The 27,519-nt window shown below is 41.9% G+C and overlaps 1 protein-coding gene across 1 annotated transcript; it reads left to right on the forward strand.

Annotated features, from left to right (window-relative positions):
* LOC139364611 (syntaxin-1B-like) lies at positions 1-26,732 on the forward strand. The gene is made up of 9 exons (XM_071101496.1): positions 1-69; positions 2,435-2,534; positions 6,868-6,942; positions 15,305-15,378; positions 21,910-22,018; positions 23,385-23,458; positions 23,730-23,867; positions 25,944-26,054; positions 26,607-26,732. Exons 1-9 carry the CDS (start codon positions 49-51, stop codon positions 26,685-26,687), a joined length of 783 nt encoding a protein of 260 aa, XP_070957597.1. The 5' UTR covers positions 1-48; the 3' UTR covers positions 26,688-26,732.
* Positions 26,733-27,519: the final 787 nt, after the last annotated feature.

The following is a 27,519-nucleotide window of genomic DNA, read 5'->3' on the forward strand; positions in this document are numbered from 1 at the left end:
GATAGCGATGATGATGAAGAAGTTGTCCAGGTTGATCGTGATCACTTCATGGATGAGTTCTTCGAACAGGTCAGTGCAACAAAACAACTGTAATACATGCCATTTTTGGCATGCGAAATATCCTAATGACCATTATTACAAACTTAACCTGGTAGTTTCTTGTATCCACACGTCTGCAGGTCATATTTAATAAAAGGGTGCAAATTGACTAATTAAGGTCTATGCATAATGCCATGAGGTCATAATTGGCAATTAACTGGTAGTAAATGCCTTATAAGTGCCATATCTCTAAAGTTAAGGTGTTACTGTTTTACGTGTTACCCATTTACTAGTGTTTCCAAGTGCAGTGTTATTAATGCCATATTATAATGGGGGCCATCAGGCCACATAATGTAAACACACGAAAAGAAAATAGGCCTACTGGCGACATTACCTCCAGGTCATGTTCCCTTCAGCTTTATCTTTCAAAATTGAAAGTGCTTAAGCATAATTTCTTTCCACATTCATCCTATGCAACAAGGAACATGCCATGAGAGGAAAAAGAGAAGGGGCCGGATATGCAAATAGAGCAACATTATGATTGGTGTGTTCAAACACAAGAAATCGGAATGATTTGCATACTAACTGACGATCCAATGGTGGGGGAAAGCTACTAAAAGACCAACGTGTGGAGGATGCAACAGCTTTTAAGTCCCTCCCCCTGGGTTTCTTGTGATTTATTTTGCCTAATATGCCAAAATTGAGTGACCTTTCTCTTCTTCCTACCATAATAAGACTGCAGTCAATCCATCAACTCTATCAGTGGAGGTATATTTTATACTTGGGAGATGCTGCCAGAACTCTTTATCGCTGAGTGTTAAGTCTTAACGAAGACATTAACACCCTGGATGTTTGACAATATGGCTACAGAATGTCCCAGCATTTCTGGGAGTACAGACAATCTGTGGCTTAACATTTCCAGTAGTTCATTTTTTGTGTAAGACCGCTCCATTTTTTACACAGAGGAATTGTTTTCTCTCTTTGGAAAGGCTTTTAAAGCAAAAACCTTGAACAGATACCCAGTTATCTGCAATACAGCACCATGAATCGCAAACAAAATCCCCAACTCTGGTCCTTGTCTTTTGATAGGCATCTTATCAAGCCTGGAAGACCAGGTAGACACTGTTAGTGGGGCCCCGAGGGGCTAGCTGGGATTGAGGACACCTGCCTTTGAAGAGCTCTGCTGCTGCTGCAGGCAGGGTGCAGTCATTGAGCCTGGCTTAGCTGTGCTCCTCACTACCTTATGGGCCGTGGCTCAACTCCTCTGTCCTAATGAAAACGAATCTGTCTGCTTTACAAAGCTTTCCTCTAAAACTATTAAGTGAACACTATAGGGGAAGGGGAATTGGCTCAATCTGGGCTAAACAATGATTCACTATAAAGCATGAGTTTATTCGGTATGCCTTAGCTTCGTTGCGGAAGTAGCTCACAAGCCATTGTCGTTGAACTCTCTGTCCCATAGAAAGAACAATAGGAAGAGCTATTAATAATGGAGAAGAGAATGAATAGGAATGCAGAGCACATAGATGCTCATATCCATACAGTCATTGCAAAAGTATCTGCATTTCCACAAACAGTGCCAAGAATAGGGGGACTTTGACACGTCTGTATCTGCCTTTGACACATCTGTATTGGGAATTGGATTACATAACCCATTCAGATGGAGAGGTGGAATGAATGCAGAATGTGTGGTTAGGCTGCTGAGGCTGACTTTGCACAGGATTCCAGGGGATAGTCAGAAGTTCTTGGAAATGTATTATCTGCAGGCGCCTCTGCACATTCTGTGGGGTTTGGAGAAGTTTGAACACCCACCATTGAAACAGCGGCCGTCTTGTATCATACAAATGTTAGATAGAGATATTGATCCCCAACACGTGACGATACATAGCTAATACTGTAATAAGGTATTACAAATCAAATCAAATTTGATTTGTCACATGTACGTGTTTAGCAGATGTTATTGCCGGTGTATGTATGTATGTTAACAGGTTTCGCTGTGATGTCTCAGTATGAAAACCATTTAGACTAAATAACATTCCTAAATTCCCCCGACGATGGCTAAGAATCAAGCCTCCCAACCCTAAACCAGCAGATGGAGATGGCCCTGCTCTCCCACCCATCAGAAAAGTGCTTCCATTGAGTCGTCATGTCAGTCGATGATTGAGTGTGTGAGGCAATCCGGTCCATGATGAGGTTCAGAGGCCTCAGCTCTCCCACACCATACACACATCCTCTCCATGGGTGGCTGTGGTTGGTCAATTCCATAGAAATAGAATTACTAGAACGAAAAAGCCCCTTAGACCACGGCCATTTGACAGTACACTCATTTATAGAGTATAGGAATTAAGCCCTCGTGTATGTTGCCTCTGCCCCCTCCTTCTCCCTCCCTGTGCAGGTGGAAGAGATCCGAGTCTGTATAGATAAGCTGTCAGAAGATGTGGAGCAGGTCAAGAAGCAGCATAGCGCCATCCTGGCAGCGCCCAACCCTGACGAAAGTAAGTCTCGGTGGCCACGAGCCACATCCATGAGTTTGGAATGGATACTTTTAAGACGGGACCCAATTCCATACCAGTTCCATACGGCTTTCCCTCAGTCCTCATGGACTGCACTGACAGGACTGGATAGGTAGACGTAATATGCCAGAAAATTCAATATTGCTTTCCAGTTTAGTATTGGTGTCAAATCCTTTCAGGTCCCTGTGAGGGGGAGTAAGTAAGGGCCTGAGGATAGCGGAGACAGATTGGTTTAAGTGTGTGTGTGACCCTGGCTATATACCTGTGGGAGATACTCCACCCACGCACTCAGTGAATGTGACCCCACCCACTCATCTCTTACTGAGTCACACCCGGCCCACGCACGCACACCCGGCCAACACACACGACTCAAATGAATTTGCAAGGGTGGGACTCCACCCACTGGTTGACGAGGGTTCACCACCACACTCACTGAATACTCAATGAAACATTTTTTTTTGTGTGTGTTTATTGTGACAATATTATCATTATTATAACACATTTTAATCTTACGGCCAATGAAGACAACACATACATTTGCCCTAACATGAAATGAAGTTGTTTGGAGGCAGGCTTCAAAAAAAAAGAAGGGCACTAAAGTATTATCATGGATAACACTTATGAGTATGGTATAAAACAGACATGAAGATGTGTGTAAATATTTAAATACTATGGTATTTTCACCAATAATTTGATTGAAATCCAATCCTGTTAACCTTCAACCACTGCTTTTAGGCCCTTATGACTGTCTGGCATTTTGTCAAAACCTCAATAGGGCCCAAAAGATGCCACAATCAGTCAGCCAAGAACGTACAGTGAAAGACGTTTCAGTAAACGGCCCCTTCATTGTTGCCGTGATGCTGTAGGGCCGTGCGGTTGTTAGGAGATGAGTGTAGTATGTTCTTTAGAGTTCACAGTGACCCAGGCTGCTAGTGACTCAACTGGAGTGAATGAATGTTTCGTTGCTAATGTTTAGGCCTTGTCAGACAACCTCTAGTCTGGGTTAACCCAGAGTCTCAGGGCAGGCAGTGGCACAATACCTACTGTACCGCCCTCACGGAATCCTTCAGATTTCACTTCCTTTTCTCACACGTTCACATCACTTTTATTGTAGGTCCTCAATGTGTTTTTGCATAAAAATTAAAAAAAATTGCCTTATGATTTCAATATTGGATTTCAATTTCTACACGTGCATGTTTTATCTTATGTAATGTTGTTGGACTGTTTCTGTCTTTTTCTGGCTGTCTGTCTTTTCTTCCTTTCCCCCCCCCCATTTCCCCTCCTTTTTTTTCTTGTGATGCATGCTTCATGAAGGACTTGCTCCAGGGGACTTGTTGTTGGAGTTCAGTTTTTGTGAGTGAGCTAACTGGTTACTAGTTATCCACCCAGGTGGTTTAACTAGTAAGTATGTGGTTGCTATGCTATGTGTGTGTAGGTTGTCTGATTTCTTTATGTGATACATTTGGGGAATCTGGTCATTTGGAACATTTCTTTGTTACTAAAGCGTCTAAGTAGGAAGATCATTGCTTACATATATTCACATAAACATAATATCTTTAGATTCACTGTTATTATTGATTATATTACATTTTCCAGCTCAGACAGTAATGTACGTTGTCCCTACAGAATTGCCAGCATATTTCTGTTTCTGTTGTTTTTTATGATATTCATGCTAGCTTAATCTTACATTTATGTCCTCAAAATGAACCAAAAGCTTAAATTTGGCCTCTCCCTATGTCAAGCCAATCCAAATCGTTTGGTCGTCAAGCCATTCCAAATCATGTTTGGAAGTCAGTGGATGATACAAAATGCATTCCAGTGTACTTCCTTGAATAGTGCATGCTGGGAAGTGTAGTTGTTTACTGAAGAAATCTGTGTTGAAAAATCATCTTCAGTTATCATCACTTGGAAACTCAACGCTGTAGCCTGTAGTTATTCAGATTGCCCTGTCACACTTTGCTATTTTCAAATGAATTGTGAATCGTACAAGGAACAATCATTCTTGGACTTAGCAACGGAACATGTTTAAATCTCATGCCTCTCTCCAATCATGGCCGAAGGGCATCTCCATAATGTATAGTGAAATCCTGAGGAATCACTCCATTTCAGTTAGCACAGAATTCACTTATCACGTCACACACAGGGTGAACACAAGGACAGGGAGGACCTGTCAACAGAAGGCAATACAATACACGGCAGCCACGGCAGCCAACTTATTTAGTAAGCTATTTAGTTGTAGTATTTATGCATTTACACTTACACATATAAAATGCCTTATCGGTAAAGGCCTTATAGGAAAGGGCCTTTCAGGAAATGGTCTTAAAAGTAAAGGCCTTATAGGTAAGGGTTAGTTTTTTTTTCTTAGAGGCCAAAAGCGAAATCTTTCAACTGAAATGGCTTTGTGTTGTAGCCAGCTCTTGTGTCTTGAAATATAGATCACGGATGCTAGTCCCAGACAACAGTATTGACCCACAAAGAGGTGTCGTTGTGTGCAAATATGAGTTGCCAGTTCAGTGACATAGGACCCTTTTTGCTTTGGGAGAATCAATAGACAGGTCAAATGCAGAGGCGTGGAGTAGCTACCGGACACCTTAAATACACTAACATTTAGACATAATCTCAGAAAAAACAGCACAGTATTGAAAACACAACGCAACCCAACAATCAAGGCATCCAGTGTTAACCTATTAAGTAGCAGACAGGAGCTTGTTAGCATCTGATTGGTTTGTTGATAGCACCTAAAATGTGCCCAGTGATTACAGGTTCATTTGCACTAATTGACTCTAAATATACCCCAAACAAATATCACAAATCTACAATGGCTTTCCTTGCTGATACAGTACTTTGAAAGGTAATTGACCTATCTGTGTTGTCTGTATGCAAATGACTGGTTATCCTAATGTTCCTGTAAATATATCATTGACTTACTTGTGATGGACAGAACAGTCCCTACATTTCAATGCATATAATAACGCCGTAGAGCAGTTGTAGAATACTGTATCATTGTAGTAGCTTACTGTTGTGTATGATGAATATCCTTTTCTACCACAAAATTTGATTTTAAATGATATTATTTTAGTGTGTTGAATGATTTATTTTAAACCTTTCCGGATCTCAATAGTGCTAAACTACACTCTTATAAAAAAAAAAGCATTTCAAAATGGTTCTTCAGCTCTCCTCATAGGAGAACCCTTTTTGGTTACAAGTAGAACCCTTTTGGGTTCAATGTAGAGCCCTCTACATGGAACCAAAACGGTTCTATCTGGAACCAAAAAGGGTTATTCTATGGGGACAGCCGAAGAATCCTTTTAGGTTCTAGATTCTTTTAGGTTCTAGGTACTTCCTAGCGTCAGAATTAGATATGTTTCTTGATGATTCTTGAAGTACGAGGCACATGTTTTAAGATGAACCGGCGGATGTAGGTGCTGCACTCTTGTGAAAACTCTTATCTGAGGTAAAGCACAAACTATCTTAATGAGCCGACAGCCAAATTACAACACGAGAGAAACATGCCGGCAATTAACTCATTAGTTATCTATAATCATGGGTAGACGTTATACATTTGTTGTAGATAAACAAATTATGCATATGAGTTTCTATTACCAGTTAATGATGTGTTAGGAGATGGTCCTCTTGTTAGTGGAGTGCTCTGGAAAAACAGACTTTTGCACTAGACTAGATGAGAGTGTTGGGGTGTTTGCGGAGGTGGGCGAGAGAGAAGGGAGGGATTGAGGGAATTACAGGTGCGAAGGAAGGAGAGGATGAGGTTGGAAGTGAAGTATGTGGGAGGGAGGGAGGGAGGGAGGGAGGAGGGAGGGAGGGAGGGAGGGAGGGAGGGAGGGAGGGAGGGAGGGAGGGAGACAGAAAGGGCTGAGCTGGTTTCCAGTGACTGAATGAATGGCACTGCAGCGGTAATAAATCAGCCCAAACACTGCAGCTGAGTCCCACAAACACACACACACACACACACACACACAGGCTTAAACACTGTCACACACACTCATCCACTCCAACCTACACAATCCCATATTCTTTGTCTAGATAATAAACTGATGAATAAAACTGATTTTCACATACAATACCACTTTTCATTCACCCACTAGTATGTTTGCACACTGTTATACATACATGAGAACATTTGCAATATCACTCGCATACAATACATTCATCTACTGACAACCTAAGTTGTTTTACCAGTGGTATTGTGATTGACACAGGTTGGGAATTGTGATAACTGAATATTGTTGCCATAATGGTATAATAGGGAACACAATGTTGAGCATGGCATAATTTTGTCTCTCTTTCTGTATCTCAGAGACCAAGCAGGAGTTGGAGGACCTCACAGCTGACATCAAGAAGACAGCCAATAAAGTTCGCTCAAAATTAAAAGGTAATATAAAATGAAAATGGAAAATGTTGTGTGAAACACTGGAAAACACCATGTCAACCAACGCTGCACGGCGTTAAGTTGTCCACGCTAGATGTTGAACACAAGATTAGAACCTCTTGGCTACGAAGGAAATGATGTCAAACCTACCCTATTTATCCTTTCCATTTTCATACTGAACCCGCTACTTAAACACTTGCTCAGAGCCAGAACACTTGCTTCATTAGATTACCTGACTAGAACACTAATGGTCAGAAAAAGCCAATGAAGTCATTTATGTAAAGGCAACACAGCAGACTACTATAGCGCAAATAAAAACACAAGACAATGTTTAGTCTTTATCAGACCCTTAAATCCGAGAGTGTTTGTCCTCAATGGAGTCCCCATGATTTCAGGCCCAACATCCTAAAACAAAATGGTTACGATGAACAAAAATGACGATGTTTGCTACATCTAGTGGCCCCTTGCAATAACGTCAAATGAGCGTCTCAGGGACTTTTGTTAAGGACAAGAGTCAACTGGGGTCAGAGTATCATCTACAACAATTGTATTTTTAATGAGGGGAGAATTATAGCTAAGAGCAAAGCTTAGGCGGGCTAATGTTAACTGGATTGACAGGGAACAATTCAAGCCATGATGGTTCAAGGGCATTGCTGCATGAATGTGTGACGGTCGAGCAGTGAAACCATCTATCGGGGAGTTCCATCCGACCATTCGCCCCAACACACATCCCATTCACACTCGCATATGCAAATGCACGATGCAGACATGTTATAATTGTCCGTCCGTATCTCGAACATACGGACAAATATTTGCACGCGTTGAATACACGGATCACACTGCAGTCTTGCAAGTACGTGTTTGAAACGTATCTGTGATGTCGTTTGTTAATACAATCGTCTCTCTCTCGCGGGGTAGATTTATAATATAATTGAGTAGGACGTAAAGATCAAAACAGAGAGCATTCAAAAATCTTGGGTGCTCTTTGATTCGACGTTATACAGAAAAAACTGCAGAATTTGTCAGTTGACTCTCAAATGATATTTTTTTTTTTTTTACAGTAGCATTACTATACATTTCAACCCTACCCACTGTGAACACATGAATATATATAAATCATTTGGCATTTAAATCAGCTCGTCAGCTGCCTAGTTACGTGTACAGTGGAGAACAGAGAATATACTTCTGGGGGTTTTGCTGTAGAAAATAGGTTGTCTCTGGTGATCCCCCCAAGGGGCATATTGTAAAAAACAAAGCCGCAATGGAGCTGACATCACTATTGTCATCCAAACGCCTTCTGCCTCCAGCCTCTGCCCTCAGACTGGCAGCATGCCAGGTCGCATATCAGTTGACGCCTGGATCTAGGTGCAATATGTTGCTTTGCTCGCCATTTCCTAATAACTAATAAAGTGAGAATTGAAAAATGCCCTTTAAAAACTGTAATAGGACTTGATGGTGTAGCAATTTATATTTTAGGCTTTGCGTTCTTCTTAGGAATACTCTCTTGTGCCTCATATGATTCAATAGCATTTTATTGAAAATTATAATTTTACAATGGAAGAACTACCATTTACAGTTGCTCACCAGTCTAGTTTGTAAACTAAGAAGCTACCTCTTCAGCCTCCAAATACACTGAATAGTGCATTAAACCAGCAGCATCAGTACAGAAAAGGTAATCACATTCAGATGAGTTGAATGCCAAGTGCATTATACACTGTGCTCCAAAAATGCAACATTTTCCATCAGACCTCGTGTGAAAGATCGCCTCAGGTTTACAGGCGACCGCTACACTATGCTACGTTATGCTACTACTCTGCTTCCTTGTACAGTATGTCATGCGGTAGCTTTGCAGTCCAGGAGAGAGAAGCAGCTCCTGTCTCATCCAGTCAGACAAAGTGTTTAACCAACAGAACAACAATGATCAATGACCTTTCAACCAGCCATGTAGAGTGTTGATATTTACTGAAAGACAGGTAAACCCCTTGTTTAAGACCACATGAAGGAGACCCCCTTGGCATTATTATGCAAATCAGCTGAGTCATGACACAGTGAAAAATGAAAAGGCAGTAGGCAGCAAGCCAGAGGAAGTGCCTCCCTGGGGAGCGCTGCTATACTGTAGGTAGGTAGCCGACCAACCATAGATCCACCACTATAGATACAGTTGAAGTCAGAAGTTTACATACACCTCAGCCAAATACATTTAAACTCAGTTTTTCACAATTCCTGACAATTAATCATAGTAAAAATTCAGTTAGGATTACCACTTTATTTTAAGAATGTGAAATGTCAGAATAATAGTAGAGAGAATTATTTATTTCAGCTTTTATTTATTTCATCACATTCCCAGTGGGTCAGAAGTACACTCAATTAGTATTTGGTAGCATTGCCTTTAAATTGTTTAACTCGGGTCAAACATTTCGGGTAGGCTTCCACAAGCTTCCCACAATAAGTTGGGTGAATTTTGTCCCATTCCTCTTGACAGAGCTGGTGTAACGGAGTCAGGGCTTTGTGATGGCCACTCCAATACCTTGACTTTGTTGTCCTTAATAAGCCACTTTGCCACAACTTTGAAAGCATGCTTGGGGTCATTGTCCATTTGGAAGACCCATTTACTACCAAGCTTTAACTTTCTGACTGATGTCTTGAGATGTTGCTTCAATATATCCACATAATTTTCCATCCTCATGATACCATCTATTTTGTGAAGTGCACGAGTCCCTCCTGCAGCAAAGCACCCACACAACATGATGCTGCCACCCCCGTGCTTCACGGTTTGGATGGTGTTCTTCAGCTAGCAAGCCTCCCCCTTTTCCTCCAAACATAACGATGGTCATTATGGCCAAACAGTTCTATTTTTTGTTTCATCATACCAGAGGACATTTCTACAAAAGTACGATCTTTGTCCCCATGTGCAGTTGCAAACCGTAGTCTGGCTTTTTTATGCCGGATTTGGAGTAATGGCTTCTTCCTTTCTGAGTGGCCTTTCAGGTTATGTCGATATTGGACTCATTTTTACTGTGGATATAGATGCTTTTGTACCTGTTTCCTCCAGCATCTTCACAAGGTCCTTTGCTGTTGTTCTGGGTTTGATTTGCACTTTTCGCACCAAAGTATGTTCATCTCTAGGAGACAGAACGAACGCGTCTCCTTCCTGAGCGGTATGATGGCTGCGTGGTCCCATGTTATTTATACTTGCGTACTATTGTTTTAACAGATGAACATGGTACCTTCAGACGTTTGGAAATTGCTGCCAAGGATGAACCAGACTTGTGGAGGTCTACAATTGTTTTTCTGAAGTCTTGGCTGATTTCTTTTGATTTTCCCATGATGTAAAGCAAAGAGGCACTGCGTTTGAAGGTAGACCTTGAAATACATCCACAGGTACACCTCCAATTGACTCAAATGATGTCAATTAGCCTATCAGAAGCTTCTAAAGCCAGGATATCATTTTCTGGAATTTTCCAAGCTGTTTAAAGGCACAGTCAACTTAGTGTATGTAAACTTTTGACCCACTGGAATTGTGATACAGTGAATTATAAGCTAAATAATCTGTCTGTCAACAATTGTTGGAAAAATTACTTGTGTCATGCACAAAGTACATTGACTTGCTAAAAAAAAACAATAGTTTGTTAATAACAAGAAATTTGTGGAGTGGTTGATGAACTAGTTTTAATGACTCCAACCTAAGTGTATGTAAACTACCGACTTCAACTGTACGGTAGATTCTCTAGATTGATCAGGAAGTTATGCAACGATAGGGAAACCATCATGCATAGATATTGTATGACCTCGCAGATGCTGTGGGTAAATACGCTATAGATTCCCTGCATTATCCACATTACCACAGGTGCACTACACAAGATACAAGACCGCAGATAGGTCAAGAATACATAACATAAAATCGATCATTTCAGACACAAACTAAAACAAATCATACTTATTATATGTAGTTGATATCAAAATACCTGAAGCACCACGAGGCAAACATCTCAAACATCTCAAACATCTCAGTGTCCAACACACTCGCTGCTGATAGACCACCACTAAGATACTATACAAACGTGCACAAGAGGTCTGATTTTGGGGCGTGAATTCAAATACCAGTAGGAGTTTTAGACTAATCTCCTTTGAAGTATAAGCTCCCTCTGAAGCCAGATAGGAAACCACTCACTCGATGGCGCTGAGTCACATTCCTCTAGCTTCGTTCTTTATTTTAGTCCAATAATCTAGACGACTCCCACTCATCTGGTTGTTTCTTCTAAATTGCATTATAAAAGACTTTGCTGCCGAGAGAGGGCTTCCTCTATCAAAGGTAATGAACGGTGATGGGACATTGGGCACCATGCAGCAGCAACAAAACATCCAATCAGCAATATGGAAATCTCCTTTGCTTTTGATCTAAGGTGGGTCCAAAGTGGGCCTAGCTTATTGAGACACCAGCGGAGCACTGTGTCTTTCACCAGGGCGCACAGTAGTCATAAAGAAAAATTACAGGAAGAGTATGCGCAATATGGGAAGACAATTCATCTGGAATATTTATTTTAATTTGTTTCACCTTTATTTAACTAGGCAAGTCAGTTAAGAACAAATTCTTATTTTACAATGACGGCCTACCCCGGCCAAACCCTCCCCCTAACCCCAAACGATGCTGGGCCAATTGTGCACCACCCTATGATACAGCCCAGGATCAAACCAGGGTCTGTAGTGACGCCTCTAGCACTGAGATGCAGTGCCTTAAACCGCTGCGCCACTCGGGAGCCCAAAAGAGTTTGAGAGGAGGGAGATATTGTGAGGAGGGGTTGCGCAGTTACATTGACAATCTTATGAAGCTTAATGAAGCCCTTATAAAGCCTACATAGATGATTCACAAATGCAAATGTGCAGTTATAAATTTTTACACTTTGGATGGTGTTTCAATATATATATATATATATATGTTTTACCTTTATTTAACTAGGCAAGTCAGTTAAGAACAAATTCTTATTTTAATATACCCACTCACTACAAAGATAAAGGCACCCTTCCTAACTCAGTTGCCAGAGAGGGAGGATACCGCTCACGGATTTCACCTTGAAGCCAATGGTGATTTGAAAACAGTTACAGAGTTTAATTGCTGTGATAGGAGAGAACTGATGATGGCTCAACAACATTGTAGTTACTCCACAAAACTAACATAAATGACAGAGTGAAAAGAAGGAAGCCTGTACAGAACAAAAATATTCCAAAACATGCATCCTGTTTGCAATAAGGTACTAAAGTAATCCTGCAAAAAATGTGGCAAAGAAATGTACTTTTTGTCCTGAATACAAAGTATTATGTTTAGGGCAAATCTGAGTACAGTACCACACTTCATATTTTCAAGAATGGCGGTGGCTGCGTCACGTTATGGGTATGCTTGTCATCTGCAAGGACAAGGGATTTTTTTTAGGATAAAAAGAAACAGAATAGAGCTAAGCACATGCAAAATCATTGAAGAAACCTAATTAAGTCTCCTTTCCAACACCACTGTGAGATAAATGCACCTTTCAGCAGGATAATAACCTAAACATAAGGCCAAATCCACACTGGAGTTGCTTACCAAGAGGCTCTAACGGAAAAACCATGTACATTTCACGTGAACATACGTGAAGTGCTACAAAAACACATTTCCATGATCTTGTGGGAAGTTAATGTGATAACGTGACAACATGTAAAGCAGCCTGTGATACTCGTGAAAATGTGATCACAGGTGAAGTGTTCCATGAACACAGGTTTTCATATGATTTCACACATGAAATTTCCTGTGAAATCATGTGATTTTCCACATATTTTTTCTTCAAGGGCGACATTGAATGTTCTTCAGTTGCCTAGTTACAGTTTTGACTTAAATCGGCTTGAAAATCTGTGGCAAGACTTGAAAATGGTTGTATAGCAATGATCAACAACCAATTTGAGAGAGCTTGAATAATTTTGAAAAGAATAAGGTGCTTACATTGCACAATCCAGCTGTGGAAAGCTCTTAGAGACTTACCCAAAGGTGGTTCTACAAAGTATTGACTCAGCAGTGTGAATACTTACTGTATGTAAATTAGATATTTCATTATTTAATTTTAAATAAATGAGCAAAAATGTCTAAAAACATGATTTCACTTCATGTTTTCACTTCATTACGGGTACATTGTGTGAATTCAAGCTTGTAACACAACAAAATGTGGAATACTTCAAGGGGTGTGACCTCTTACTTCTACCCCCTCCTTTTTCGAACATTCTGTTAAAAATCGCGCAACTTTTCAGCGTCCTGCTGCTCATGCCAGGAATATAGTATATGCATATGATTAGAATGTGTGGATAGAAAACACTCTGAAGTTTCTAAAACTGGTTAAATCACGGCTGTGACTATAACAGATCGTGTGTTTCATTGAAAAACGCAAGAAAAACTGCTCTCTGAAAGCTAAAAATAATTTCCATAAGTCACTTCCATGGGTTGTTAAAAAGGGACAAGATTTAATATCGACCTGCATGCAATTCATACAAATTCCACACGATGTCGCCATTGTCGTCATTTTCAATTGAATTTTTTGTTGGAAAATCCAACTATCTGGCTTCCGTTTCTTCCAGTCTCCACCAGGATGCTGTAAATGTGGACATTGGCAGCCATTGATTTGCAGACGAGGAGCTATTGAATATACATCGCCCTGTAATCATTTTGATAGATTATAAACGTTTACTAATACCTAAAGTTGGATTACAAAAGGATTTCGAAGTGTTTTGTGAAAGTTTATCGTCAACTTTTTTAATTTTAAAAAATGACGCAGCGTTTAAAAACGATGTTTTTTTCTGAATGACACAGCTTCCATAGAAAGCTATTTTGGGTATATATGGACCGATTTAAACGAAAAAAATACCCAATAGTGATGTTTATGGGGCATATAGGAGTGCCAAGAAAGAAGCTCGTCAAAGGTAATGAATGTTTTATATTTTATTTCTGCGTTTTGTGCTGCGTCGGATAAGCAGAGTCTTTGTTTACGTCGCATTCAGGCATTGTGAGGTGTTGCATGCTATCAGATAATAGCTTCTCATGCTTTCGCCGAAAAGCATTTTAAAAATCTGACTTGTTGGCTAGGTTCACAACGAGTGTAGCTTTAATTCAATACCCTGCTTGTGAATTTTGATCAAGGTTTGAGTTGTATACAGTTGCACTGTATATTTATAATCCCCTAATCCAAACGGATGATTAATTTACCTAGGTCTTATCAATAGCTCTTATAAATTTCTAAGTGATAGTGCATGGAGATTGGTGTTATTTCTATTTGTAAAGTAGACATCTTTCCACTTGGAACAGACAGTTTGCTCGACCTTATTAATGATGTCTTTGCGCGTAAAGGTGGTGGAATCAAGTCAAGATCAGAATACAGCGTACCGGTAGACACACCTCTGCCACACCTCCAGTTCTTTGATCTCCACCCCAAACGAATAGCTGGCTGGCACATACTTTACCTCATACTTATGTTCAAGGTCACGATAACGCCTAGAGAGAAAGGTGCATAAAAAGGGATTCGGTTCCATTTACGCGCATAACTCGGGTCTGAATTCCCCTATCGGGTTTGGTACTGTATGATGACTCATTAAGTAAAATGCCCCTTTTTTTTTACAAATCTGTTGTAAAATAGTAGGATTGTATCATTAGGCCTGGGCCTATATGTAATTGTAGCATTAGCATATTGCACATGACATACAGTACTCGTTGCTCCACCCAAGATGACATAATGTTAGCATATTAGCATGCTAGCTATAGTACCAGCAGCATACCACCCTGCATACCACTGCTGGCTTGCTTCTGATGCTAAGCAGGGTTGGGTCCTGGTCAGTCCCTGGATGGGAGACCAGGTGCTGCTTGGAGTGGTGTTGGAGTGCCAGTAGGAGGCACTCTTTCCTCTGGTCTAAAAAAATATCCCAATTCCCCAGGGCAGTGATTGGGCACTGCCCTGTGTAGGGTGCTGTCTTTCAGATGGGACGTTAAACGGGTTTCCTGACTCTCTGAGGTCATTAAAGATCCCATGGCACTTGTCGTAGAGTAGGGGTGATAAACCCTGGTGTCCTGGCTAAATTCCCAATCTGGCCCTCAAACCATCATGGTCACCTAATAATCCCCAGTTTACAATTGGCTCTTTCATCCCCCTACTATTCCCCAGGTTGTTGTTGTAAACGAGAATTGTGTTCTCAGCCAAATTACCTGGTAAAATAACGGATAATAGAGAAAGAAAGTACCAGACTCCGGTGGAGAGGTTTACTGACTGAAGTTCAGTGGAAATTGGGGGAAATCTCCTTTCTGTTTGTTTGGTGGTTCCATTGTTTATTTCTCACAGTTTCTTGCCTCTTTCCCAAGCAATCGAGCAGAGCATTGAGCAGGAGGAGGGGCTGAACAGATCATCTGCAGACCTGCGAATTCGTAAGACACAGGTGAGTCACTCGCTCGTATCTTCTGCACATCCACTGAGGAGATGCCAAGTACCCAAAAGGTGTTGATCAAACACAAAGCTGCTGGTGTATCATAAAGACGGAGAATACATGGCTTCACCACCAGTTTAGCCTTCTGCCAACTACACTTTTGCAGACTTGGCTTTCAAAAAGAAACGAAAACAAATACTATTTGAATACAAGTCTGACATTTAAAGCTATATTGTTATTGTAACCATGTGGTCTGATGCCTACCCAGAATACCACCAATTAGGCGTAGAGTATAAATCTTTATATAGTAGGAGACTTAAGGGATACCCCTATGAAGCGGGAATTCCCAAGGCCTTCATGACCATGGACCGTCATGCACCATTGAATGTAAAAGCTCATTGACATACATTTGTCTTTTGACATGATAGAAAATGTGTTAGATTGATCATGTCATTTCAAGGATGAAGTAAGTAATTATGTAGCACCGAAGAATGAAGCTATGAAAGATATATTCAAATGTACTTTTAAGATTAAACAACTTGGCATATAGCATGAGTTTTAGAAAAGCCATGTGAGAAATGTGCTTAAAAACGAACAATTAAAGATTAGGATATATGTTCTGCTGGCTTGGGGTAGGTCCTCCCGCTTGGGTTGTAGCCAGTTCTCAAATTAACCGGGGATAGTGAATGAAGCTTCATTCTCAAATAAAGATTCATTAGGTTATGACGTCTGTATGAGGACTAATTATCTTTCCCCTAGGACCACATTTAAAAGCCTTGGTTAACCTTAGAGTAACACAAAAACCAAAGGTATGTTCTTTGAATATGAAGTGAAATTATGACGCCACCACATTCTCTGAATAGAATTGTGAAAGATTGTCAGTCTGCTCAATTACCAACCGTTATAAATTGTGGCACAAAGTGTTTGTTGGTAGTTAAAACAAATATACTTTGAAACCAAAGTATACACCTCACACACACATGGTTATGGGCTTTAAAAATGAAGACACTTGTACCATGTCAGATATAGAGTTGAAATGTATTACATTTTGAGTTTGCACCCCAATATTACACTTTATATACAGTTGAAGTCGGAAGTTTACATACACTTGGGTTGGAATCATTAAAACTCGTTTTTCAACTACTCCACAAATGTCTTGTCAACAAACTATAGTTTTGACAAGTACGTTAGGACGTCTACTTTGTGCATGACACAAGTACCCTAGCCAACCCTAGCCATGGGTCCCAAATGGACGGGAGATTCCGGCAGCGCCAGACAGGTGGGAGACTCCGACAGCTCCGGAGTGAAGGGCGATTCTGGCATCGCCTGGCTGACTGACGGCTCTGGCAGCTCCTGGCTGGCTGACGGCTCTGGCAGCTCCTGGCTGACTGGCGGCTCCTGGCTGACTGGCGGCTCTGGCAGCTCCTGGCTGGCTGGCGGCTCCAGGCTGGCTGACGGCTCATGCAGGTCCTGGCTGACAGACGGCTCTGGCGGCTCCTGGCTGGCTGATGGCTCTGGCAGGTCCTGGCTGACAGACATCTCTGGCGGCTCCTGGCTGACTGGCGGCTCTGGCGGCTCCTGGCTGACTGGCGGCTCTGGCGGCTCAGGACAGACGGGAGGCTCTGGCGGCTCACGACAGACGGGAGACTCTGGCGGCTCAGGACAGACGGGAGACTCTGGCAGTGCTGGAGAGGAGGAAGGCTCTAGCAGCGCTGGACAGGCGGGAACACCTGTAGGCAGAAGACAGAGAGACAGCCTGGTGCAGGGGACTGCCACTGGAGGGCTGGTGCGTGGAGGTGGCACTGGATAGACCGGACCGTGCAGGCACACTGGAGCTCTTGCGCACCGAGCCTGCCCAACCTTACCTGGTTGAATGCTCCCGGTAGCCAGGCCAGTGCGGCGAGGTGGAATAGCCCGCACTGGGCTGTGCTGGCGAACCGGGGACACAATGCGTAAGGCTGGTGCCATGTACGCCGGCCTGAGGAGACGCACTGGAGACCAGATGCGTAAAGCCGGCTTCATGGCACCTGGCTCGATGCCCCCTCTAGCCCGGCCGATACGAGGAGCTAGAATGTACCGCACCGGGCTATGCACACGCACTGGGGAGACTGTGCGCTCCACCGCATAACACAGTGCCTGCCCGGTCCCTCTCGCTCTCCGGTAAGCACAGGAAGTTAGTGCAGGTCTCCTACCTGGCTTCGCCACACTCCCCGTGTGCCCCCCCAAGACATTTTTTGGGGCTGCCTCTTGGTCTTCCAGCCGCTCTGCCGTGCTAGCTCCTCATAATGCCGCCTCTCTGCTTTCGCTGCCTCCAGCTCTGCTTTGGGGCGGCGATATTCCCCTTTGCCGACCAAAATCTCCTCCCAAGTCCATTTCTCAAAAATATCGCTGCCTCTCCTGCTGCTGCTGCTGTCCTTTACCACGCCGCTTGGTCCTCTGTTGGTGGGTGTTTCTGTAACGGCAGATCTCCTCTTCGTCAGAAGAGGAGTAAGGATTGGACCAAGATGCAGCATGGTAAGTGTCCATAATGTTTTTAATAAAGACAAATGAACACTCGAACAAAAACAATAAACGATAACGTGAAATCTACAAAAATCGAAACAGTACCGTGTGACGACAAACACACACACGGAAACAAACACCCACAAAACAACAGTGAAACCCAGGCTTCCTAAGTATGATTCTCAGTCAGAGACAACTAACGACACCTGCCTCTGATTGAGAACCATACTAGGCCGAAACAGAAACCAAACATAGAAAAACAAACATAGACTGCCCACCCCAACTAACACCCTGACCATACTAAATAAAGACGAAACAAAGGAAATAAAGGTCAGAATGTGACATGCAGACAGATTACTTCACTTATTATTCACTGTATCACAATTCCAGTGGGTCAGAAGTTTACATACACTAAATTGACTGTGCCTTTAAACAGCTTGGAAAATTCCAGAAAATTATGTCATGGCTTTAGAAGCTTCTGATATGCTAATTGACATAATTTGAGTCAATTGGGGGTGTACCTGTGAATATATTTCAACGCCTTCCTTCAAACTCAGTGCCTCTTTGCTTGACATCATGGGAAAATCTAAAGAAATCAGCCAAGACCTCAGAAAAAAATTGTAGACCTCCACAAGTCTGGTTCATCCTTGGGAGCAATTTCCAAATGCCTGAAGGTACCATGCCCATCTGTACAAACAATAGTACGCAAGTTTAAACACCATGGGACCGGTCAGGAAAGAGACGCGTTCTGTCTCCTAGAGATGAACATACTTTGGTGCGAAAAGTGCAACTCAATCCCAGAACAACAGCAAATGACCTTGTGAAGATGCTGGAGGAAACAGGTACAAAGAACTGTATCTATATCCACAGTAAAACGAGTCCTATATCGACATAACCTGAGAAAGGCCACTCAGCAAGGAAGAAGCCACTGCTCCAAAACTCCATGAAAAAGTCAGACAACGGTTTGCAACTGCACATGGGGACAAAGATCGTACTTATTGGAGAAATGTCCTCTGGTCTGATGAAACAAAAATAGAACTGTTTGGCCATAATGACCATCGTTATGTTTGGAGGAAAAAGGGGGAGGCTTGCAAGCTGAAGAACACCATCCCAACCGTGAAGCACGGGGTTGGCAGCATCATGTTGTGGGGGTGGTTTCTGCAGGAGGGACTGGTGCACTTCACAAAATAGAAGGCATCATGAGGGTGGAAAATTATGTGGATATATTGAAGCAACATCTCAAGACACCAGTCAGGAAGTTAAAGCTTGGTCGCAAATGGGTCTTCCAAATGAACAATGACCCCAAGCATACTTCCAAAGTTGTGGCAAAATGGCTTAAGGACAACAAAGTCAAGGTATTGGAGTGGTCATCACACAGTCCTGATCTCAATTCTGTAGAAGAAGTGTGCGCGAGCAAGGAGGCCTACAAACCTGACTCAGTTACACCAGCTCTGTCAGGAGGAATGGGCCCAAATTCACCCAACTTATTGTGGGAAGCTTGTGGAAGCCTACCCAAAATGTTTGACCCGAGTTAAACAATTTAAAGGCAATGCTACCAAATACTAATTGATTGTATGTAAACTTCTGACCCACTGGGAATGTGATGAAATAAATAAAAGCTGAAATAAATAATTCTCTCTACTATTATTCTGACATTTCACATTCTTAAAATAAATCGGTGGGGTACCTACATTTTTATGAGGATGAAATGTCAGGAATTGTGAAAAACTGAGTTTAATTATATTTGGCTAAGGTGTATGTAAACTTCCGACTTCAGCTGTATATATACTAATCAAAAATATAAACACAACATGCAACCATTTCAATAAAGTTGCTGAGTTACAGTTCATATAAGGAAATCAGTCAATTTAAATAAATTATTTAGGCCCTAATCTATGAATGGGCAGGGGCGCAGCCATTGGTAGGCCTGGGAGGGAGCCAAGCCCACCCAATGGTCAGCCAGGCCCAGCCAATCAGAATTAGTTTTTTCCTTCAAAAGGGATTTATCACAGACAAAAATACTCCTCAGCACCCATGCCCCTCCCCTCAGACGATCCCGCTTGTGAAGGACGCGAATGGGGAGGTCCTGGGCTGGCGAGGTTACACGTGGTCTGCAGTTGAGGCCTGTTAGACATATTGCCAAATTCTCTAAAACGACGTGGTAGAGAAATGAACATGGAATTCTCTAGGAACAGCTCTGGTGGATATTCCTGCAGTGTATCATGACAAATGCACGCTCCCTCAAAACTTGAGATATCTATAGCATTGTGTTGTGTGAATAAACTGCCCATTTTAGAGTGGCCTTTTATTGTCTTGTGTAATGTGTAATGATCATGCTGTTTAATCAGCTTCTTGATATGCCACACTTGTCAGGTGGATGGATTATCTTGACAAATGCTATAATGCTCACTAACAGGGGTGTAAACTAATTTATGCGTAACATTTGAGAAAAACAAGGCTTTTTGCGGATATGGAACATTTCTGGGACGTTTTATTTCAGCTCATGAAACACGGGACCAACACTTTACATGTTGTGTTTATATTTTTGTTCAGTGTACATCACAGAAGACTGAAAAATAACAAAACCATTTGACGTAGATTTTCAGCAGGTTTAAAAAATATATATGTTTAGGAATGATGAATTAATGAAAAATATGAATAACATTTCACCCATGAGGCCGCGAGTCACAAAAAAAAATACTTGTTGAACAAAATCATCTCTTTCGCTGAGCAATTGTATTAGTATAAAATAATACAATTCCCCCTATTTTTGAGCATATAATAGCTCAGTATTTGAATTATTATCAAATACTGAAATAATAATTCCCACCTAAACAGTGCACTGAATTGTGCCTTTTTCAAAATGACACTTTTCTTTTAAACCACCCAAATGTTCATTCATTTGAAATTCAGATAATCTCACTCTGAACCAATGTTCTTCAGAGGTGGCCAGAAAGGACATCTGTCATTTGAATATCTTGACTCTCTCAACCACCTGATCCTCTGACTCACTGCCACAAATTCCAGCCTCTCTTCCATCCTCACCATAGCTACACTTAGAAAAAACGGGTTCCAAAAGGGTTCTTTCGGCTGTCCCCTTAAGATAACCCTTTTTGGTTTGAGGTAGAACCTTTTTTTGTTCCAGGAAATGATAGTTACTGCTGATGCAGTGTGCAGTCTTCATTTGCACTGCAGATGAATTAACATATAAAAATGTGTTGTACAAAGAGTTGATAATAAAAAAGAAATGTAAAAAAGTATCATTTTAAGACAGCGGTTCTTACTTAAACTACTCAAGTAGTTTAAAACCTCTGTTTTGGTCCCCACCATGACCAGGTAATATGCAGAGTCGTTGATAGCAAACATTAGAACTATTTTTAACTAACCATCTGTGTAAAGGGAACTACATGGAACTTAAAAGTATTCTACCTGGAACCAAAAGAGTTCTACCTGGAACCAAAAAAGGTTCTTCAGAGGGTTCTCCTGTGGGGACTGTCAAAAGAACCGTTTTAAGTTCGAGATAGCACTTTTCTAGATAGCACTTTTCTAAGAGTGTACCTCTCCCTTATTCTCTTGCCCTGCATTGTTAGTGGGTTATTCAGGCAAGCCGAGCAGGAGACACAGCTTGGCTGAATATCAGGCCTTCCCTCCAGGACACAGAATTGAGCCATCCTTGCTTTGACCCCTGCCTGTATTATTTTCGGCAGTAATTCAATGCACAAGGCTCAGTGATACTCAATGATCCCCTCTGGTGGACGGAACGTTCAACTGCCACTGTCATTGACTTTGCAGCATCAGCAAAATCTCTAATGCAGCAGCCACTATTTGAATTCAGGTGCATGTGTGCATACATATGAAGGCGTTTCTGCCATTTTCATCAAGGCCATGATTGATGTGCACTGCAAATGGCCAATTAGGCATCATCACATTATCAGATGGTGTTGATTGACCTTATTTATAATTTTCTTTGCTCCAGTGGCCACTCCCTAACCCCCCCCCCCCCCCCCCCCCCATCTGATCTCCCTGTGTCTGTTCTTTTAGCACTCGACGCTGTCACGCAAGTTTGTAGAGGTGATGACCGAGTACAACACCACGCAGTCCAAATACAGGGACCGCTGCAAGGACCGTATCCAGAGACAGCTGGAGATCAGTGAGTATCTGTAGCCCACCACCATCATAGGGCACAGTTAATGCACCACTGACATTTGATACTATACTCTATATCATGGATCATTGGGGGGCCAAATGAAAAAAAATTGGGGGGGCCAAAATGATTCCACCCGCGGGCCAAATTCGGTCCGTGGGCCACCAGTTGGGGAACCCTGCTCTATATAGTATCTATGTATGGCAATACTTTTCAAGTACAGTACAGTTCGTAGAGCATAGAACCATCCAGTACACAGACATTACAGTATATTGACATTACCAACCTAGATTCTCTCTTTTAAGGTGGGTTAGACCCAGACTTCATTTAGCGTTCTTTGTCAATTACTTTGTCAAAAATGGCTGCACAAATATAATCCAATTGATTGATTGGATGATTGATTTTGTGATTGGTAATACATCAACAAGACTAATACCATGCACTCACAAGGAGGTACGGAGGTATCTTACACAAGAAATAGCCAGAGTTCTTACTAAATATACACTGATACCCAACAGCGCAGACACAAAAATGGGTTTTGCAGACGTAAGGATATTTTCAAGGCAGCCCCACTGACCTTCATATGAGACAGACTGTAATTCACAGACAGTGAGTATCCTTTTAATACTGAAGTATTAGATAATACTGAAGTACACAGATACAGACACTGGCAAGCGTTTCATACACAACTCACAGCCATAGTGACATCTGAGATCCGGACATCAACTAGTATTATGCACAGACGCAGTATTTTTCAAAGACTGGCGACAGACTAAGCAGTATAGATGCATTTTAAGTTTATTAAGACGATATTAAGTAGACAAGGGGGTTGAATGGCCACATATGACCACATATTAGCCAATGATAAGTTGTGTAGTCATGCAGTTTGCAAAAACAAAAGACTTTCCTTATAGTACAGTGATAGCTTGATTGTAATTCAGCTCACACATTTCATTTAAAAGCTGTGTTTTCTTTCATATTATTTCATTTTGAGTCATTTTTTAGGATACCTTAGAGCTTTAAATTGATCTAGATTATTCTAGACATCTGGTTAGAGATACATGGTCTTTTTTAATTACTACCCAGAATCTGTGTTGTGCCTCAAATTGGCACTAAAACAGTGGGAATGTATTGATTTAAATAACTAAACTTTAAGTGCATCAGGCAAAGCATTATGATCATTTGTTGCCAATATATTTCATTGCGCGCGCGTGTGTGTGTGTGTGTGTGTGTGTGTGTGTGTGTGTGTGTGTGTGTGTGTGTGTGTGTGTGTGTGTGTGTGTGTGTGTGTGTGTGTGTGTGTGTGTGTGTGTGTGTGTGTGTGTGTGTGTGTGTGTGTGCGTGCGTGCGTGTGCCTATGTGTGCTCGGCAGCTGGGAGAACAACCACCAACGAGGAGCTGGAGGATATGCTGGAGAGTGGCAAGCTTGCCATTTTCACCGATGACGTGAGTACAACACCTGAGCCAGGCCATTCCCCATGGCAGACATATATCCACAGTGAAGGCATGGGGACCACAGATGCTAATGACCTGTGTGGCTAGTCATAGCTAACTCGCTACATCTGTCATGTTTGCGTTCAATGAACTACCGCTATGTCCTGATATGAATTTTACCAGAAGAAGAATGTTGATTATTACAGGTGATAAAGGAACACATCGAATCCTCTTCTATCCTCATCCTCGGTCTCCTTCTCAACCCTCTGTTTTGGGTCCTTAGATCAAGATGGACTCTCAGATAGACAAGCAGGCCCTGAATGAGATTGAGACCCGACACACCGAGATCATCAAGCTGGAGAACAGCATCCGTGAGCTGCACGACATGTTTGTGGACATGGCCATGCTGGTCGAGAGCCAGGTAAAGTTGTGTTTGTATTTGAAATGTTTTTAAAAGATGAATGAATTCATGAAAGCCCAGTTTTATGCCATTAGCCTTGTGTTGAGCACAGATTACAATCAAATAGGTTACAATCGGGCCTACTCATGCCAATATCAAGGGTGTGGTTTAATTCTGCACCAATGGCATCAAGAGTCCTTTTGTGATGTTAAAATGAAAACATTGTAGATTCTATGTATCTTCAAACTGTGCCTCACGTCTTCCATAATGAAATCGGTCCAACTGTGATTTCGTTTTTGACACAATTGTCTGAGAACAGGGCAGATATTTGGAGCTGAACATATGAACGTATGACATTTAGCCTCAGGCGTGTGGGTTCAACAGGCATATTTGAGTGATTGTGCTTTGAGACAGGACAAATGTTGCATGCTGTTATCGTTCTATGTTTAGATTGAGACTGTGAGTAAAGACACGGTTACCTAAACTAGTTCCACGTCAATGAGCAACGCTGTGTAGCCATTCAGAAAAGCTCAGGCTACAACTGTAGCCTTTTTATATCCTGGTTTCATCAGTGTAGCCGGCTCTCTGCTTCTAGGTTTCAGTTATCTTAATTTGTCAGGTATCCCCAAGGAGACGTGGGCGTGGAGTCAGGCGCAGGAGAAACAAGTTCTGAATGAAAAGGGGCGTTTATTTAAACAAGTTCAAAATAACAGGACACCGGACTACAACAGTAGCCACAAAACCCCACTCAGACACAGTCCAAGGGAAAAAAACGCCTGTTAAAAATGAACTAAAGAAAACGCAACCCAAAACTCACTGACAGTCAAACGAAAACAATCCGCACAAAAACCCAAAGGAAATGGCGAGATTAAATACCCCCCCCCCCCCCCCCCCTCCCCTCCGTAATTAACCAAAATGAACCCAGGTGAAACACAAAACAGACATAACCAAAAGAAAAGGGATCAGTGGCAGCTAGTAGACCGGCGGCGACGACCGAACAGGGAGAGGAACAGCCGCCGAACAGGGAGAGGAACAGCCGCCGAACAGGGAGAGGAACGGCCGCCGAACAGGGAGAGGAACAGCCGCCGAACAGGGAGAGGAACGGCCGCCGAACAGGGAGAGGAACAGCCGCCGAACAGGGAGAGGAACGGCCGCCGAACAGGGAGAGGAACCACCTTCGGTGGAAGTCGTGACATAATTAATGAAGGGTTCTTGCAGTACGTTCAGGGTTCTGGCTGTACATTGTGGTTGCACTTAAGTTGAAATGGTATAGCAAATACTTGCACCTTAAAAATGCATGAGAAAAAACCTCACTTAAATACTGGATGATATTCTAGAATTGTTGTCTTACATGTGTCGTTAACATACTACAGTTTATTCCCAAAACTTACCTTAAGTAAGTTACATGATCAAATATTTTCATATTTACAGAACATTTATTAATATTACATCTCTATACATTATGTGAGATACAATATGAGAATACTATGATGCCAATTTCGATTCTCACTGTGAAGAAATGACCGTTGACATCCCAATAAGAGCCTATGAATCTCATCAGGACGACCTAAATTAGGAAATTGCTTCTGGGTAACAGGGAAATATGGTTTCTAAGTTTAGCTCATGCACTATAAACCGTTTGTGAGTTGGATTATTTCATCCAAAGTACAATAGGGGAGAAAAAGCTTTTGAGTGACAATTCTTCTCTTTCTCTTGAGGGCTTTTCCTCATTGTGTGTGATGAATAAACATAGGTACTTAGCTATGCTCATCTCATTTATGTATCAATACTTTTGTTAATATAAAAAAATCCATCCTTTGCATGGAAGACAACATTTAGATGCTAAGTGGCTGCATCAATATCACTTACAGTACTTTATAACTGGAATAAAAATGAATAGAAACAGCATATATTTGTGCTAGAAGCTTTGTTTGGATTCAAAATACCAGAAATACAATACCACACATGAGCCTTACACAAACATGGGGCAGAAACATATGCCTACAATGTGGTTGAGGCTGACTTTAAGTGATAATGGACAAGGTATTCTCCTCAGTCCCTTGGCATTTTGATGACGGTGCTTTTTGCTGTTTACAGGGAGAGATGATTGACAGAATTGAGTACAACGTGGAGCACTCCGTGGACTTTGTGGAGCGGGCGGTGTCTGACACCAAGAAGGCTGTCAAATACCAGAGCCAGGCTCGCAAGGTAAGTCACAGGCTCTCCGTAGAGCAGGGCTAACGCATGTATTGTGCATACACATGTTTTATCACTGTTACTTTGCTGTAACCCACATCCTCGACCTACATGAGGATGTATACATACATGTATACATTCTAATATACACACTATACGTATGACATCATATAAACAAACATAGGCACACATACTAAAATAGGCACAGCATCCTCCTACAATCAATCACACCACAAAAATGCCCACCACCCCCCCATACTATATTATTAAATAGTACACACACACACACACTCTTATAATAATAATATCCACCACCTCTTCATGTACAGTGCATTTCCTCTTGGGCATTCCACCCTCATTCACATAGTACCTCAGTGATTACCAAGCGACCAACCTCCTCAGGCGTGATAGCTTTGGACACAATGTACACACTAATGTGTTGTATAGATAAATGGCATTGTCCCTTACCGTAAAACTGTCCCGTAGCATGTATACAATCACAAGCCTCCCTGTGTCTCACTAACACCATCACCACCTTGCCCCCCCCCCCCCCCCCCCTTGCAGAAGAAGCTCATGATCATCGTCTGCTGTACTATTCTGGGAGTTGTCTTGGCGTCCACTATCGGCGGATACCTGGGCTTTTAATGACGACGACGACAACGATGAAAGACGGCCACAAGAGGAAAAAAACACAGAGAGAAAAATATCATATACAATATCAGATAAGGAAAACGTTCTAAAAGTGGTTGGGTGGGGTTGAAAAAACAAAGACAAAAAAAATATGACAACAAACATACAAATAAACATAATATTTGCAATGTACATGTAAATGTATTGAACATAAGAAACAGCACATGGGTTAGCTACCTGGAAAGAAATATGACGTAAAATATTTTTTGGGGGAACGTTTCATTCTTTTTTGGGGGATCTCCAGGACAGTGCCAATGACTGCTAAATTGTGTGTTGTTCCAGCAAAGGTAGTTGACTTGGAATGCGATTTTAGAACATAATGCACAAAACTGTAGAAGGGAATTGGGATGATCGGTGTACCTTATTTCATAGATACAATAATCACGTTTCGTTGGGAGACACTGACTTTGGTTTTGGTCTTTTAGAACCTTCTCATGGGTTGATTATTCCTGTCAATCAGGTTAAACAGCCAGTCAAATTAGTGTAGTCAACTTGAGTAACCTGCCAATGGGCTAATCAAATCTCCTAGATAGGCATTCATTTGCAACAATGTCTTTACTTCGACCAATAGGGACAGGAGCTTACACCCATGGAGCTGTTACAACGGCAGATGAAAGGCGTGGCACTGCAGTAGCAGAGTTTAAGAAAAACAACTGACAGTTTGCAGGTGCTCCATCAAAGCCCTTATCTGCTCTTATCCATACAGTAGGAGCATGGAGAGAGGAATGTCTCAGGGTCTTCAGCTAATTCGATATGCCTACGGCAGAAACCAAATTCAGAGAGACAG

This window comes from Oncorhynchus clarkii, chromosome 13, assembly GCF_045791955.1.
Source record: "Oncorhynchus clarkii lewisi isolate Uvic-CL-2024 chromosome 13, UVic_Ocla_1.0, whole genome shotgun sequence".
NCBI classification, from domain to species: domain Eukaryota; kingdom Metazoa; phylum Chordata; class Actinopteri; order Salmoniformes; family Salmonidae; genus Oncorhynchus; species Oncorhynchus clarkii.

Excerpts from the sequence above, each read along its gene's own strand:
- LOC139364611 (XM_071101496.1), top strand. The coding sequence starts at position 49 with ATGGATGAGTTCTTCGAACAG. Across the intron at positions 22,019-23,384 it reads CCAGAGACAGCTGGAGATCA|CTGGGAGAACAACCACCAAC; the intron begins GTGAGTATCTGT and ends TGTGCTCGGCAG. Across the intron at positions 23,868-25,943 it reads CCATGCTGGTCGAGAGCCAG|GGAGAGATGATTGACAGAAT; the intron begins GTAAAGTTGTGT and ends TGCTGTTTACAG.